Here is a 16,990-nt window from a genome sequence, read left to right as displayed (position 1 = left end):
ATCCATCTTCCTCATTTGATGAGCAGTTTACGCTGTGTTCCCCCCTGACCCCTCTGCCAGACAATGACCCACAACACTTTCATCACAGTTCTTTATTTCTCTTCAGCTGGCCAGCACTTTCTCATACTCTTTGCCACCGTATATGCTCTCCTTTCCTCATCTGTTTTACAGTCCTACTTTCTTTCAATTTCAGTCAGATTATCCCTGACTGCTCTTTCTCATTTCCTTGACATTTAAATTTCCATGAGACTGATTAACTCAGACTATATAGATTTGATGCTTAATGTTCAAAAGACTTGTTAAATACTAAAATGAAAATGATTGTGCAAATTGCCTTCACTACATAAATGGAAACCTTTTGCAGTTGAAGGCATAGTTTTGCCTTATCAATGCAATCCTATTGGAGGACTTGTCAGTAAAGAACATTATTTGTATGTTTAAAGGTCCATTACACCATGAGTCCACATTTAATGTAATCCTTAGGCTGACATTCTCTGTCTTAAAGGAGTGTATGAGTTGCATATTTCTTCAAATCCTGTTGAGAGTATATGAGGCCATCTGAAATCGCAACTAATGTATATGAGCCACTAGGGGAAGTTTTTGAGAAACTACATGATTCATGTATTGATTGGTTCTATGAATTTAATTTACTTAATCTTAAATGTGGTGGGACCTCTTGTCAATTTTAGTTACTATGGTGTCCCCATCATTTGCATCAGAATGATATGTAGAGTGTATTGGGCGTAAAGCAAATCAAATCTCCAACTGTTGTGCCTTTACACTGGCAATCTTGGGGGATTAATGGTTTCTGTTAAATGTACCCACTAGGCGCAGAACAGACACACCCTGTCTCACTTTTGGGTGCTGACAGTAATTGTTGCTCAAGTTTCATGCCTGCACAGTGTCTTCGTCATCTTCCTTTTGTTCGAGTGAGGCCACGGTCTCCTTTGTTCTCGCCGTCAGTGCATGGTGGTTTATGTGGCACCTCCTTCCTTGGTATGCGATACCTGTAGAAATGGAGGAAATCTCTGGGGGTCATCTTGGGCATCTACAGATGGGCATTGTGAAAATGATGAGTTCTACCTGTAATTCACTTCATATATCCCCCTTTTCTAGGAAACCATTTTATCATGATGACCTTGCGGCTTTCGATTATATGAGACCCATCAAGCATGGCGGCTATACTCCTGTTGGAAGCTTCCTGTTCCTTTATTCTGTGTAGCATTTGTTAAGGATACAACACCAACTCCTCTCTGCATCTTAATGTCATCATAGTAATTTCGCAAGCAGTTTATCTCCCCCAGTTTTCTATTTTTGCCTTATTTCCGTTTCTCTTACATTTAATACCTGGATTTTCTTCCGTATTGGTACAGATATTTAATCCCTTCAGCCTAGTTGTTGTGTGTGATGTATGCTGTTTTTACTTTCAGCCATATTTTCCGGGTTTTGGAATTCAAGATCCTCCAGGAGCTTTTTATTATGTAGGAAGTCTTTTCCCTCCTAATTAAGTGGCCCTTCTTTGCAAAAACATACTTCATAGACATTATTTCTGCTGTGTAAGGGTATAGTGGCTAACCGTAATACGTCAATGGTACTTCAGGCATGCTAGAGATAAGCTTCTGAAGACTTCGTCCTGTCCTGCTACATGTAACATAGTGTAACTAGCATATATTTGCAAGGCATACATTCCTGTAATATATAGCTATAAAGTTGAATAACAGAGATATTTTTTATCAAGCTCAGTGGTACCCATTTTATGGACCTTAGGTGAATGAAAGGATGAGTGGACTTACTGGGATTCGAACCGATGACCGTGGGTGAATTACAGATCCCAATAGTAGATGTAGTAATCAACTGACCAGGCAGATTCTGCAGTAATTTGCAATCTGGAATCCAAGTTAAATACTGCTATGAAACTTTCTATCAAACATTTTAGGATATTGTGATCGACACCTAGAGCTGGCCAACATATAATGCAATAGATTTTTAACTCGAAAGATTTTTATCATGGCAAGAAGGATGCACCTCTTGCAGCTGTGCTCCTATAATGGGTAACTTGGTGAATACAATATCCAACACTGCTGCTGTGGTAGACATCATACTTGCCTATCTTGGCACTCCGATTTAGAGAAACACTTCTTTTGTACAAACGGATAATAAAGATTCTCGAACACCCTCTCCAAGATCTCTTACGGTATGAATAACCCTTCTTTCACCCCTAAATCGTCAAATTCTTAATCTCATTTCAGGAACCGCATCGTTATGCAGTTATTCTGACACTATCCTGCTATATTTCTGAGTTGTTAATGAATGATACTTGTACTTCCATTTAATCAATTAAGGTATTGCTCTAGGTACAATTGTGTGTGCATGTGTATATGTGTGTAGAAGTGGGAACTATGGGCTCCCGGTGTTGCACTTCTGTTAGTTGGTTGACTCCTCAGACTGCTTGCTCATTCAGGCATCAGAGGCTAGATGTATGAAGCATGTTTTCGTTCGAAAAAGGCCCGATTCTCTGAATTGGGCTGTTTACGAATGCAATAATGCTGTTTCTGAATTACCAAGCACAAACTGTGATTGGGTAACTAACTTGTTAGTCGCAGTTTGGTATTTAATTCCGTATTTGGAAGGGGCATGTTGGGGGCGCCCCTTCCTAATACTGATTCACAGTGTTATGTACAATTGTTTTTCAATCAAAATGCGGTTGCAAAATATTTGCAATTTAACACCAACTCAAAGTTGGTGGTAACTAATTTGCAAGGGACCCCTTCCCCTTTGAGAGTGGTTAAATACATATTTTGTTATGACCAGGCAGTCGTCCCATGGACCAGTGCCTGCTCTTAAAAATGAAACGTAAACGTTAAATTTTCTATTTTTAAATGCGTCCCGTTTTCCTTTAAGGAAAACATGCTACATTTAAAAAAAAAAAAGATTGCTTTATTTAAAAGCAATCACATACATGGTGGTCTGCTGACCTCAGCAGGACACCATCCCTGTGATGGCAGCGTATCTTTTTTATTATTATGCATTAGGTTGGTCTATTTGCGATCCAATTGGAACTGCTAATAAAAATCAAAAGTTTCATACTTTAAGTATAGCTATTTCCTAATTGCCATTCGCAGCAATTCGCAATTAGGAAATCGCTATTCCTATCTTCATACATCTGGCCCCAGATTTGTCGTAAGGCTATTTAGTAGTGCTTCTGTTTCTAAAATTCACATGTCTTTGAAGTTGCTGGGGGAGCATTCTTGTACCAACCACTGTTATTTTCGTTCTGTTTGGTTTTAATAATCCAGAACATTTTTATTATCAATGGAGCGAGAATATCTTTATAGATGGCTATAGACCAATACAGGACAGTGCCTTTTTATCCAATTCTCATTTCATCAGGACGTAATATGTTAACCAGTCTGGGAAATGGTTCTTTTGCTAGCCTCTTTGGTGCACATGAAACGTTGTGTTTTATGTGTGTGAATCAAAAAAGGTAAGAACTGCTTTAATTGTGAATATTTTTGTTATTGCAGGAGTACCTGATGTCTGGAGCTGATATAGTTGAGACAAACACGTTCAGCAGCACAAGCGTTGCTCAGGCAGACTATGGCCTTGAACACCTGGTAAGCTTTGTATTCTTATTTTTTTTTTCCAGATACAACATTATTTTAACATTATCTTCTCTTTGAAGGTAGGTCTAAAAGACATCTTGATTTAAAGTACTGTGAGCACTATGAGTCTGAACTAGGCTCTGGGAATTGGCTGTAATTACTATTTGACTAGTCGCCCCACCCCTCCCAAGGCAGGGTCTCTCCTGTCTAAGGCTTTGTAAATTTGTAAGATGAATGTACCCTTATGTACAGAGAGTATTTCTTAAGTGTATTTATTTTACATGTTTTCAGTACCCAATACTGGAGTGGTATTCTGGTGTTTTGTGCAATGGAAGTGTTCAAACTTTCATTTAGGTGTTTGGAAAGGGAAAGGAATAACATGCAAGGCAGCTAGTGTTGAAACGCTTCTGAGACTCCGAGTGTGCACCAGTTTGTAGAGCCTCATTAGCTGAAATTATTTCCGCGATTTGTCAATGGGTGGGATGACCAGTTAGTCATTATTTCTAATGATAGGGCTGGAGGTTTTGCACCGCAGTATGTAGTCTTACGGTTAATAAGGGCTGGATTTCCACAGCATGCATGTAGGGCAGATGGTGTTCATACTGAGCCTTCTTGAGAAGTGAAGCTAATGGAGGTCTTAGTTATGGTAATGGAGTTCTTTGTAATGGTGTCACTAGCCTTTCTATTCTGTGGATTATGAGAATGGTGGTTTGTTTTTCCTGAAGGATTCATTGATAATTACTTGGTTAACTGAGTTGAAGTAAGCTGCAATAATCAAGCTTAGGGGGCTATGGTGGCTCTGATAAATCTCTTCCTTTGTTGATATGGGATAAGAGAGGATTTCGTGATAGAATGAATGACTCTTTTTTTTTTTTTTTTTTATGTCCTCATTTGCCTCTATTCCACCATTTTGCTTTTCTTACCAGCCAAAATGTCCATAACCTCATATGCTGACATGAGTTGCTAGAGGTGGAGTCGCTTGGCGAAGCCCTGGAGTAATAACTCGCACCATCCGAGACCCAATGCACACCAATACCAGGTGGAGGAAAACCTACCACACTGAAAAAAAGGTGCTATCAGCCGAGGCAGAGAAGGGCTTAATCATAGGACCCCAGTCTAATACATTAAGTGGACTACTTCCGTCAACTCAAAAGGGGTGCCCAAAATTCCTGCCTTCGACATCCCTTGATTGACATATCTAAATTTGCCACACCCTTTACAGATAATATCCAGTCTTCATACCTTGGTGGAGTCTGGGATACCCACAGTTTGCAGATCTCTCTGCGGGCCAATAAAATCGTATAAAATACTAAGTTCGCATGGTTCTTATTGCTTACAGTTTGAGAGTCCAACAGCCCAAAAATAACTAGTAAAGCGCTTACATTAACTTGAATCTTCAAAGAATCAGATAGCGCTTTACTCACGGCCTTCCAAAAGGGCTGGATTCTTGGGCAAAGTAAGAATATGTGGAGATCGTCTTCCTTCATGCTGCCCCACTTTGGACACGCCACATCTCCTCCTCTCCCAAACTTCGATAACCTCTGGGGAGACAAATAGGCCCTGTGAATGGTGAAAAGATGGTTCCTTCTCAGGTGTGCAGGTTTTACTATTTTGAACAAAGTACTCATAGATACTTGCCATAGATCATGTGGGAGACTGAAGTTCCCATCCTCCATTTCCACCATGCACCAATACCAAAGTGCGATCTCCTTGATTGGAGTCCACCTAGAAATCAGTTTCTCCTCAAATTCGTTATAGTCTCCAATTTTTGTGCTAGAAGCTTGAAACCAGCTTAGAAACTGGAGGTATTTAAATCTTGATATTCTTTGATCAGATTTCTGGTTGCAATACTCCCAGGAGATCAACTGATCTTCATGTAAGAGATGTTTTCAGATTACTATGCCCGCTTCCCTCAATGGTACGGCCAGCGCATCTTTAGCCCATTCGGGGGAGCCCGGAGAATCCCAGATGGTAGCAAAGTGGCTAAAATATGGCAATTTCACAGCTCTCCTCACTCTATACCATGTCTCAGCCATGCCTCGTAAGATTTTCAGTCTAACTTTCTTTAAAGTATTTTGGGTCTGCGTACTTTAACATAAAACCTCCTTCCGTCAGATTCTGGCTTCTCAACTGGACCTCAAAAAGTCTACCCACCTCTGAATTAGAGGGTATGTCCAAAAGCATTCTTCCATTTTTTAACAAAAAATACCAGGAGTAAAAGAGCAGATCATGTAGCGCTAAGCCTCCTTTTTCCAGTCTCCTTCTAAACTACTTCCAAGAAATTTTTGGCCCCTTAGAGGCCCAGATAAAAGAGCTGATCTGACTCTGAAGTTTAAAAAAAAAAGCTTTACAGAAGGGGAGAGGAATAGCCTCAAAAAGAAAAGTAAACTTCGGAAGGATTACCATTTTTATAAGATTGACCAACCAAACAGAGTCAAGGGGAGATGCGCTCAGTTCTTCAACAGGGTAATCACTTCCTTCTTAACTATATCAACATTTTCTTCCGTGAGGTTAGCGATGTCCTGTGTAATCTTTACCCCTTAAGTATCTCATGTGCTTAGTGCGTCTTATCCCATCCGTTTCTAAGTTCCAGGTCATAACCTCCGTTTTTTGCTTATTAATCATATACCCTGAGATTTTTCCAAAATCAGTGGTGATTGTTAAAATGGACTCAAGTGCACTCTGAATATCCCTAGTGAAGACCAAAATATCATCTGCATACAGTCCAATCTTTTTACTCCAGCCATTATGTTGAAATGCTAAAATTTCTGCAGAGGCCCTGAGTCTTCTAGCTAATGGCTCAATATATAGATCGAATAAGAGAGGAGGCAAAGGGCAACCCTGTCTTGTTCCCCTTGAAATCTGAACCGATTCTGTCAGGGCTCCATTAACTAGAACTCAAGAAATCGGGGCGGCATAAATGCCCTCCAAAGTTCTACATATATTTGGGCCAAGATTAAGAGATTTAACTACTGCCTTCAAAAAGACCCAATTAACACGGTCGAATGCTTTAGCGGCATCAAGTGCCATAACCGCTAAGGGGAGCTCATAGGTGGTGGCCAAGTCTATCGCCCCATTGAGATTAAATGTCAATTCTTTGAGCGTTCTACCACCAATAAAAGCCTTTTGATTTTCGTGCACAACCAAAGGAATAACCCCATTAAGCCTTTCTGCTATGATTTTGACAAATAACTTATAATCACAGTTTAAAAGTGATATTGGCCTATATGAATCACAATTTTTGGGGGATTTGCCGGGTTTCAGAATTAAAGCGATGGTAGCCTCTTTCTATGAATCTGGAAAACCCACTCTAGTCAAAAAAATGTAATTAAACATATGTAGCAGAATCGGTGCTAATTGTCAGCCAGGGCCTTATAAACTTCGTGGGGAAGACCATCAGGTCCTGAAGCCTTTCCTTTCTTGCCCTCTCTTAATACTTTCTGTAATTCCACTATACTGATCTTTTCATTCAAACGCTTACTCTTCTCTGCTGATAGTTGTTCAATCGAGTCTTGAGCCAACCAACTAGCAGCTTCTTCTTGAGTAACAACTAAATCCTCCTGATAAACTTCCCCAAAATACTTATGAAAGGCCAAGTCAATGGCCTGGTTGTCCGAGAGTAATGCCCCCGTTTGTTTACATCTGATCTCTTTAATTGTGTTTTTGACTTGATCGCTATTAACTTTCCAGGCTAGTAACTTGTTAGATCCCTCCCAATATTCAAAATGTGCCAAGCGGCTTGTTTCCCATCTTCCCCTGACCTTCCTTGGATGGTGGCTGAAAGAGATGCCTTTAATAGTTCGATTTCAGTCAGCCTGGTATCCTGTTGTCCCTGGTTATTTCCAGAAGTCAGACCATTCTCCAACAACCAGATTTGCTCTTCTAAGTTAAAAATCTTCTGCTGATATAATCTTCTCCTAGCTGCTGCGAGAGTACCCAGTTTGCCTCTTAAATATGCCTTGTAGGAGTCCCACACTATTTCCACTGAAGAAGAGCCCATGTTATTATAAAAAAACTCTACTGTCTCGTGTTTCAATATATCGAGAGACTGTGCGTCCAGCAGAATGGAACGATCTAATGTCCATCTGGATTGAGGCCTTGCCTGGCCCAAATTTATGCGAAGTACTACAGCTGAATGATCTGAAAGGTGTGCATCAATATGTTGGATATCTAGTACCAAGTCCCTTAGCCTGTTATCGATTAGGAAGTAGTCAATCCTGGAGTGATGCCTATATTTCTTATTGTGAAATGTAAAGCTTCTATATGGGCCCATTCTCTGCCACCAAATATCACATAGGCCCAATTGCCTGATCAAATGATGTACCAGTGCCGACATTTTCGGGTTAACTACTGCTCTACTATTTGATGACCTATCCAATTTATGGTCAATCACAGCATTGAAATCCCCCGCCATTATAACTGGATCAGGAAAATGTAGTAGCTCGGCATATAAGGCTACAAGGGGACCTGTGTCATCTTGATTTGGGCCATAATAGCCCACCAGAGTGTATTTATGGCCATAGATCTTTAACTTTGCTACCAACCACCTACCCGAGATAGTTGAAACAGTACCTTATACAGTAATATTCCTTCCCTTTTTTATCAGGATTGCAACACCCTTGGTTACCGCCAACTGCTTTGTTGCAAGTGCACAGGAGATCCATTTTTTACCTTTAAAAAACTCGCGACTCTCAACCTCTGTCAAATTGGTCTCCTGCAAAATAATAATTTGTGCCTGGCAATCCCTCAAGTATTGCAATATTCTCTCTCGTCTAGCTCTGACACGCAGACCATTCACATTCCAAGAGAGTATTCTTATCTCATTAGCTACTTTCTTGGCCATCATCTACGAACTCCATCTTAAGTCAATCATTGGCTGGATATTAAAACTTCGGTATGGCAAATGAAGATTCTTTTTATTTTTTTCCCTTCATGTTCCCCACCCTGTGCCCAGCAACAAACCCTCCGTCACCCCTGGAAAACCCTTCCCTGACTTACCCAAATGAATGACTCTTGCTTGTTAAGACTGCACTGCATTCAGGGGTGAATTAGAGATCTTTGTTGAAGGATGGTGGAATGTTTGACTGTCTATCGTGCAGATGGGATGGTGTCCAGGGGCTGATATCGGACAAAATTAATTGAAGGGGCTGTTTTCATGTCCCATCTAGAATCTGTGTCTGAGAGCTAATTAAGGCAAGACTGTTTTGCTACTTCAGGGTACCACTGGGACTTCAGTAAAAGACTGCAAACCTTTTAATGTAGATATGCAGCTGGTAGTAGACTGTGGTGTTTCTCCAGTTCATTTACTATGTGTGCAGAAATAAAGCTGTTGTGCATACTTTGCTTTTTCATGTGTACATGCAAATAAGGAGGTCAGTCACTATGATTTTTCTAATGTGTTTGAATACTTCGTTGCTCATTGTGTTGTTTAGCAGTAACTGTTCCACGCCACTATTCCACTTCTCTCCCAGAAAAACTTCAAGATATTTTTCTATTGAGGCTTCTCCATGAAATGGGTGTGACAATTTTGCTAATTTTACAATGCAAGCAGTTTATCTTTTGTGTGATCTCTGATATTTCCAAAGGATGAATTAACATGTTTGCCTTTGTTTTAGGCATACCGCATGAATAAGGTTTCTGCTGAAGTGGCTCGCAAAGCAGTCGTGGATGTAACTGCTGAAACAGGTGAGAAACTAATTTTTCACTTCTACGTTTTCTTCCGTCAGTTTATTTGGTAACAAACACTTTGCTCATTGAGAGCTGTTTAATATTAGAGAGTCAAGTTGTAAACCTATAGGTTTTCTTATCGTTTCAGAATGATAGGATGGAATCTGATAAAGATTTGTCCGACGTTCGCTCCAGTTATAGTAAATCTACTCAATCCTTCACATACTGAGGGTTTAATGCCCTGGGAGTGGAAACACACAATGGTGGAACCACTACCCAAGAAATCTAATCTGGAAGTCACAGATTGGGCTAATTCGTGGCCTATTTAGCTGCTTCCGACATTTCCAAAGACTCTTGAAAAGCATGTTAATTAACAATTGTCGGCTTATTTGCAGATTAACATGCTTTTACATTCTTTACAATCGGGAGTTAGGTTAAAACATAGCACTGAAACTATGTTGCTAAGCATAACTGAGCATCTCAGATCACAGCTTGATCGAGGGGGTGCTGATGCTGTCATCTTGCTGGACCTTAGTGCTGGATTTGATACCATTTCCCATCGGGTACTCTTGCACAGGCTAGCTGATCTGGGCCTCCAAGGCCTGGCGTTGACTTGGCTCTTTTCTTTTTAACAAGATCATTCTTTTCAAGTTTCCTCTAAAGTGCATACATCTTTGACTAATTTGCTACTGTATGGGGTTCTTCAGTGCTCCTCCTTGAGTCCACTTTGTTCAAGATCTAAGTTTTCCCGCTGGCAGACATAGTTGAAGGGCATGGCCTTATGCTTTTTTCTTATGCTGATGGCACACAGATTATTGTGCCTTTAATTCCAAAGGATGGCCGCAGTCCAGCTTAATCTGTTTTCCTCCTGTAACATTTCTCCTGACACTCCACTCCTAAACTCTTGCAAACCACTCACCTCCAAGTCTTAAGTTTCTGCTTCCATCTTGATGTACCCCATTCGACTTCCCGTGCTGCCACAAGTAATTGCAATGCAGCTATTGTGTGCTTCATTTCCACCCACTTTCCTATTATTGAAGACCGCCTTCTCCACTTCCCCAAGTTGATCCATGGTACTCCTCATAGTGGCCAGCATTTCCTTCTGCTGTCTCAAAAGTCTTGCAGTTTCTGAGCTGCTATAATTTTTCTCATTAACCTCTCTAAGTCTCTGTCCCTTTGGGGGAAAATAATCCTATCTTCTTGAGTCTTTAATGTCACAAACTGCTAGACCTGCTCCACAAAGGGGATGGTCCTTCATTGGGTTCTCTTTTCCACAAAAAAAGCCCTGCTGGAAGATTCAGCACATGATGAATTTCGTTATTGCCGCCTTCCACCTCACCTATCAGAAGTGCCTTACCACTGCTGAGAATGTTGCTAGGCAACAGCCTTCTTGAATTCCATCCATGCTGCTTTCACAGACTTTGGTCAGACGTTGTAGTGTTCTTTGGCTGGCAGGCGTCATTCTCTTAGGTACCAGCATTTGGTGAGAGTTCTTTTGCATCTTCTGAAAAAACAGAATGCTTTGGATGAGGTCCTGCAAAGATGGAACCAACTGCACCTCTGCTTCTCATCCCCGGTGTGTGCTGTCCATGTGCATCAGCTGTCCAGCAGTGATCTAATTGGATGGCCTGAGCAACATGGAAAGATGTCATTGTGGTGGTCTCCAGGCTCCGCCAAAATGAAAACATAACTTCTAAATTTAGAAATCATAAGGATCTATTTGATCTTATCTGGAAAAATATCTAAGCATATACATAATGTGAACTGTTAAGTAGGTATTAACTAATACCTGAGGTTTATATTACATACTGTTTGCTTCTGATTGTGAAATATTGAGTTGTGTGTTGAGTGAGGTGTTAACCCTGCTGAAGGAAAGGCCACAATCCCTGTCCGGGTGAACCAGAAAAGTCACTAAATTAACCTGTGCTTAACTCTCCGGTAACTTGGCACAAAAGCTGTCAAGTTTAACTTAAAGGCAATGTGTTAAGTATTTATGCAGGATACAAACAGCAATAAAGTGAAAACACAACCCAAGAAAAATCCCTCACCAATTTTTACAGAGTAAATTCATATAAATGAATTGACACCAAAACGACAAATGCCAATTAGTAGAATTGGAGTTATGAATTTTTAAAGTTAGCAGTAAAAACTAGGGCCTGAAAGTTCGAAGTGCCAACAGCATACATCTGGTCACGCAAAACTGGGTCAAAGTCTAAAAATATAGCCCAACGCGGTTGAGCACAATTTGGATTCTAGAATTGGAGTGGCCCGGTTGGCGTTAACCTTCAGATTTAGAAGACATTTGAAGAAAAATTTTCTGGGTGGTAAAGATCAGTGGGGCAAGCGGTATCCGAGGAGGGAGTATCATTGTCAGGAAGGTTGCTGTGAAGATTTTTTTCGTTTGAACTTGGTACTTTTTTCGAGGATGGAGCTGAAGGCTGTAGCCAATGAAAGTTCCACGAGGCTAGATACCCCTTTGGCAAAGGACCGCTGAACAGTATTTGCTGCTACACAAAAAAAGTATCGGAAACTGCCGCAAAGTTGGGCCAACTGGCGATGCACCGTAGGTGGTTAGATGAGCAGATTGGCCTTGGTCTCCACTTGGTTCTCTGAGCAATTTTTAGCCAAATATTTTCTTAGTCCAAAGGTTTGGATTTTGGCTATCTGGGCACCTTTTATTGTACCCCCAAGGGTCCAGGACTAGAAGGGCACCACTTGTGGAAGTTAGCACTCACTTGCGCTGAATCCAGGTGCGAGTTCACGATGGTTGGATACTTTTCTGTCCCATATGCTCTGATCAGCTAGCTCTTAGAGTAGACCTGGGTTCAAGCAGTAGAACAGGGCCCAAGAAGCAAGCCAGTAGTTGAAACAGGCTCCAGACAGCAGAGCAGTCCTTCCAGGTGCAGCAAAGCAGTCTTCTCAAAAACACAGCAGGCCAAGAAGCAGGCAGTTCTCTGAAGAGTCCTTCTGCAGGTCCAGAAAGTGAACTGAAGTATCCTACTTCCCCTGCCCTTGCTCCATGAACAATGCAGGGGTGACAAGTCCTATGAGTGAACCCAGAACACAGCCTATTCACTTGCACGTGTGGCTGTGCACAGCTCTGCCCCAATCCTGCCAATGATGGCCCATCCATGCACGCCTAATGACTCTATTGTGTGGCTGTCTGGGACGAATAAACAGAGTTCAGCTGCAAACTACATCCAGTCATGTGCCACAGGAACAGGCTGCAGGCACCAAATACTTAGGGCAGGGAAATGCCAGCTTTCTAAAAGTGATATTGTCAACATTGCAACTTAAAATCTGTCTTTACCATCAAAGAGGATTTTTAATTACAAATTATCAGACACCAAACATGAAAGGTTACCTGTTCCCAACCAGAATTGAGCACTTATTAAATGCAAGCATGCCACCCAATGTTAAAGGTAGGCCACACAGTCATGTAAAACAAATGTAATAGTTCTTCACTACCAGGACAAATGAAATATAAAAGTTCATGTTCAACCTTTTGATTGCAATGCACTCTGCCCTGTTGGCTACCCAGGGCCTACCTTAGACTTGTATGCAATAAAAGGGGTGTTTAAGACTTAGCAAGCTGGGTTATATTGCAAAATCGAATTGGCAGCTTAAAACTGCATACAGGGTGCAATGGCAGGCCTGTAAAAGCTGATATTACACCATAATAAGTAATTTCCAAGCTTCCCAGTCCATGGTTTTGGTTCAAAGGCACATTTGTATCACATTTTGTGGGAATCAAAACAAAGCCTAAAATACACACAGTAGCAAATGTTAGTGTTGAATGTAGCAGGAGATCTAATTGAATACCTGTGAAAGTCTAGTGAAAAAATGCTATTTTCTACTTTCTCTTGATGTGCAAAATTGTAAGGTAGATTTCTTAGTCTTTTTAAGAAACCTGATTTCGCCCTAAGTACTATGTTGCCATGTAACTACTCTGTCAGGAATGCGGATTCCATCAAGATAAATCTTCTGCCGTTTTTAAAGTCTAGTGTTGCAACGGAAGTTCCACACACAGCTGCATTTGCCAAAGTGCGGCCCCTTTATATTAGGCCCAGACTTGGTTTCAAGTTCCAATTTTAACAATCTTTGGCAAAGCTAATATGGCTCACCTTTAAGACCTCCTGTCTTTGCCAATTCCTTTTGGATTTTCTAAACAGTATTGGGACGCTATGCATCATTGTAAAAAAACAGAGCAGGCACAATGGCAAATGCAGCATTCCATTGACGTGTGCATGCTTTAATTCTATATCTACCAGTCCAAGATGGTGGATGTCACTTGGCTCAGTAGTTGAAAAGTAAAGAACTTTTAGCACAAAGGTGGCAATATAAAAAGGCCACAGATGTTGGTGCATGGTGGGGTAATAGAGCAGTGAGTGGAGGAGAAGAGGAAGAAAAGCAGCACATTGTGAAAAGTGCATAGAAGCACAACAAAAGCACACAGGTGACAGAGCACAACGCGGAGCATGAGGTGGGGGAGAGAAGTACAGGGACGATAGACCATGCAGGGCAGAGAAGTAGATGGATAGGAGAGAGAAAGCTAGAGCAGGAGGGGAAACACAAGGGAACCAGCTGGAAAACCCTGTTGGAGTGCTTAGACAAAAAGAGACGGGAAAGAGCAGTATGGGTCAGAGGGAGGGAGAAAGCAGATGAACAAGAGAGCGACACGTAGCAAGGGGGGAGATGAGCACATGAGGAAAAAAGCTGGGAAACACATGCACTGTAGTGGAATGCTTAGAAAAGGAAAAAAGTGGATTCTTCAAAGTATGTGGTAGAAGGACACAAGTAAAACGACTTTAGACCGAGTAAGTCATTGTATAAAAAGCAAACCTAACACGAGTGACAATAAAACCAACCGATGGTAAGCAATTGGTGGGCTTTAAGGTCACTGTAAGCTCTTGGTAAGCTGACAATAGGTTTTTTGCAAACAGATAACCAAGCCATCTGGTATATTAGACCCAAAAATGTAAGCTACCTGCTCTTTATTGTGCATTTTTGCTTGACTTGCGGTTAGGTATTTAAAAACACTTCTCTTTGAGAAACTGTTTAGCTCATAAGTTGCTGTCTGTTGGTTTTATTTTTTAACTTTGCAGATTTTCCTAAAAAAACAGCAATGGCCTCACAGTTTTTTTTACATTTTCTGTCTGGTTTGTAAATATGAAAAGTTACTAATACCCTTATTACCGTTTAATAACAACAGAATAATAAAAGACAAAGACCTCATGTACTAAAATGCATTAGGTAAAAGTGATTGCAATTTGTGCACCAACTTTCACCATATACATTATGTATTAATAAGTCTGTTCACACGATACAGAATCATAGTTGATCACAATTCGACGTACCTCTTCAATATTCATGAGAAAGGTCTCAAACTGTGGCCCACTACGATAGGCCACAATCACAGGGCTGGTGGCTTGCAGGGGCTGTATGTGTTTTCAGAGCAGGCACTGGTCCAATTGACCACTGCCTGCTTCTGATTTTGTTAACACTTGCGCTTGTGAATGAGGTAGTGGTAAAATAATAATGTATTGCAACAGGATTTCAGATACAAAACATAAATACATAGTTTAAATTATTGGTAACTGAAAAGGACACCTTTAGGAAAAATCCCTTTCCAAATATTGATTTATAATGGGTTTCTTACCCCACTTAAAGATTTGGTTAACCTATTAAAAAAAATGTGATGGGCTTAGTAAAATTTGGGTTTTAACATTCACAGACACACTGATTTACTGAATCGGAGAGTTGGTGAACGCCAAAACCCTTAGTACATAAGGTCCTATGGCTCTTATTTAAAATATTTAAAAATGTATGGGCAGTAAACATATACTGGGGAAGATTTGTCATCGAACTTTGCAGTTTAACCCTGCAGTGTGTGTATCTTGTAGAACTTATGCAGAGAAAAAACTATCTGAAACAATTGCACATCTCATAATCTGGTTTTAGGGGCACACACCTATTTACACCCGAGTCCGGATAGAGCTCCACCCTTGGAAAGAAGGGGGTCTGAGTTTGCATGCCAGTTATTGTTTTTTGTTTATTGTATATTTGTTATACTTTCATTTTTATTTACCAGAGGTAAAGTACCCTTGCTTTTTGCGAGGTTTCATTCTTGAAACAAGAAGAAATATAGAAAGGACACACATGAACCATGTGTGGTGGTGCACCAGAGTGCTCCATGAGCCAAGGAAACAAGGACACGAACACTGACCCTCTCGATGACCATTCAAGCGGGAGGCTCCACTAACCCAGTATGGTTGCACAGAAGATGAATTTATTTTTCACACTCTGGTCGGGTGTGGCGTTGTGACGACGACGATTTTCTTTGTTTGTTTAGTTTTATGGTTAAAGGTTAGAGTTACGAAAATAATAAATGATATCTGATTTTGCTGTAATTTAGTACTTGACTGCAAAGCTAAGTGCGATCAAGGATGTATGAGGTTAAGACGGGATGAATCTAAAAGAGAGACGTTAGTGATAGATTCCTTACCTTAGAATTACCCCAGGGCGTCAGACTGGATCCGGAAAGTTTTTGTCAGCAGTACCCCTGCGCATCGGAAGGTGGCGTCGTGCGGCTCCGCGTCCGTTGTAGGCGCCGTGATCGCCGGGACTTAGACGCCGCCCTCGTGCGCTGACATCAGTTCTTTCTTTTTCTGCGCCAGCAAGCGCAAATCCAGAGAGAGCGGTACCCCCAGTCAGTTTTTGACTGAGTGTTTGGAAATTTTGTCTCTGTCTTTTTTGAGTCTTTCGACTCCTGGTGCTGTAGGGATGCCCAGTTTTAAATCCTGCGAAGTTTGTCCCTGCATGATGTCGGTGACGGACCCGCACCGCGAGTTTCTCTACTGCCTGGGGCGCGACTTTGACCCTACATCGTGCCCCGAATGCCGGGCCATGGCTCAGAAAAGTTGCTTGAGGCCTGGGAGTCGGCTCCATGCCGTTCAAGGTCCTGTGGGAGGTCGAGGGACCGGTCGTGTAGCCGCCATCATCCTTCGACGAAGTCTTCGCACTCGTAGTCAGGTAAGACGAAGCACAAGAAGTTGAAGAAGCGCCGTCGCTCTTCGCCTAGCCTGTCGCGTGACATGGCTGAGGGTGCGTGTGGTGCCGCCCCCGCGGCACCTACGCAGTTGCCGACGGCCTACCTGGCTTTCCCGGGTCCGTCTGCGACTCCAGCCCAGCTGTTGGACTTCCTGTCAGTCATGGCTCACCTCTTTGGCCCATCGGGCCCCGCCGGCACGCCTTGGGGCCCTGTGGGCTCGACTGGGAGTCCTCACCCTTCTTCGTCGTCAGCTCCGGCCCCGACGTCGTCGATGGTTCCGGCCTCGGCACAGAGAGACCCCTGTGGATCCATGCATGGATCACAGCTGTCGTCGGTTCACTTCGTACGATGTCGACGTCTACCGGCCACCCTGCCGATGTCGTCCACGGCTTTCACCCCGACATGGAGACATGCCGAACCAGTGTCGATCGATGCCAATTCCGAAGCCGATGGAGAATTTCTATCCCTTTCTCCATCTTCCTCCTTCTTTTCTGCCTGCCCAGCAGGTTACGGAGGACGGGGAGGTCTGGGAGGGATATGAAGACCCTCTCGCAGCCCAATGTGAGTTAGACCCGAACTGGGCAGAGGATTTGGAGGACGCAGGTGGACTGGATTTTTCTCCAGAACCTGGCGCACTGTCTCCTTCTACCGTGGCTACGGAGGAGGGTGG

General features: G+C 42.1%; 1 protein-coding gene across 1 annotated transcript in view; it reads left to right on the top strand.

Annotated features, from left to right (window-relative positions):
* The window catches only part of MTR (5-methyltetrahydrofolate-homocysteine methyltransferase), a 456,618-nt gene that overhangs the window by 38,470 nt on the left and 401,158 nt on the right, over window positions 1-16,990 (top strand). The window contains exons 3-4 of the mRNA XM_085611389.1: window positions 3,525-3,614; window positions 9,218-9,287. Of these exons, the coding sequence (XP_085467515.1) occupies window positions 3,525-3,614; window positions 9,218-9,287 (160 nt within the window). The remainder of the gene's footprint in view (window positions 1-3,524; window positions 3,615-9,217; window positions 9,288-16,990) is intronic.

Source organism: Triturus cristatus, chromosome 6, assembly GCF_964204655.1.
Source record: "Triturus cristatus chromosome 6, aTriCri1.1, whole genome shotgun sequence".
Lineage (NCBI taxonomy): Eukaryota > Metazoa > Chordata > Amphibia > Caudata > Salamandridae > Triturus > Triturus cristatus.
The sequence above is the reverse complement of the archived record's forward strand: the minus strand, read 5'-3'. Positions and strand labels throughout refer to the sequence as shown.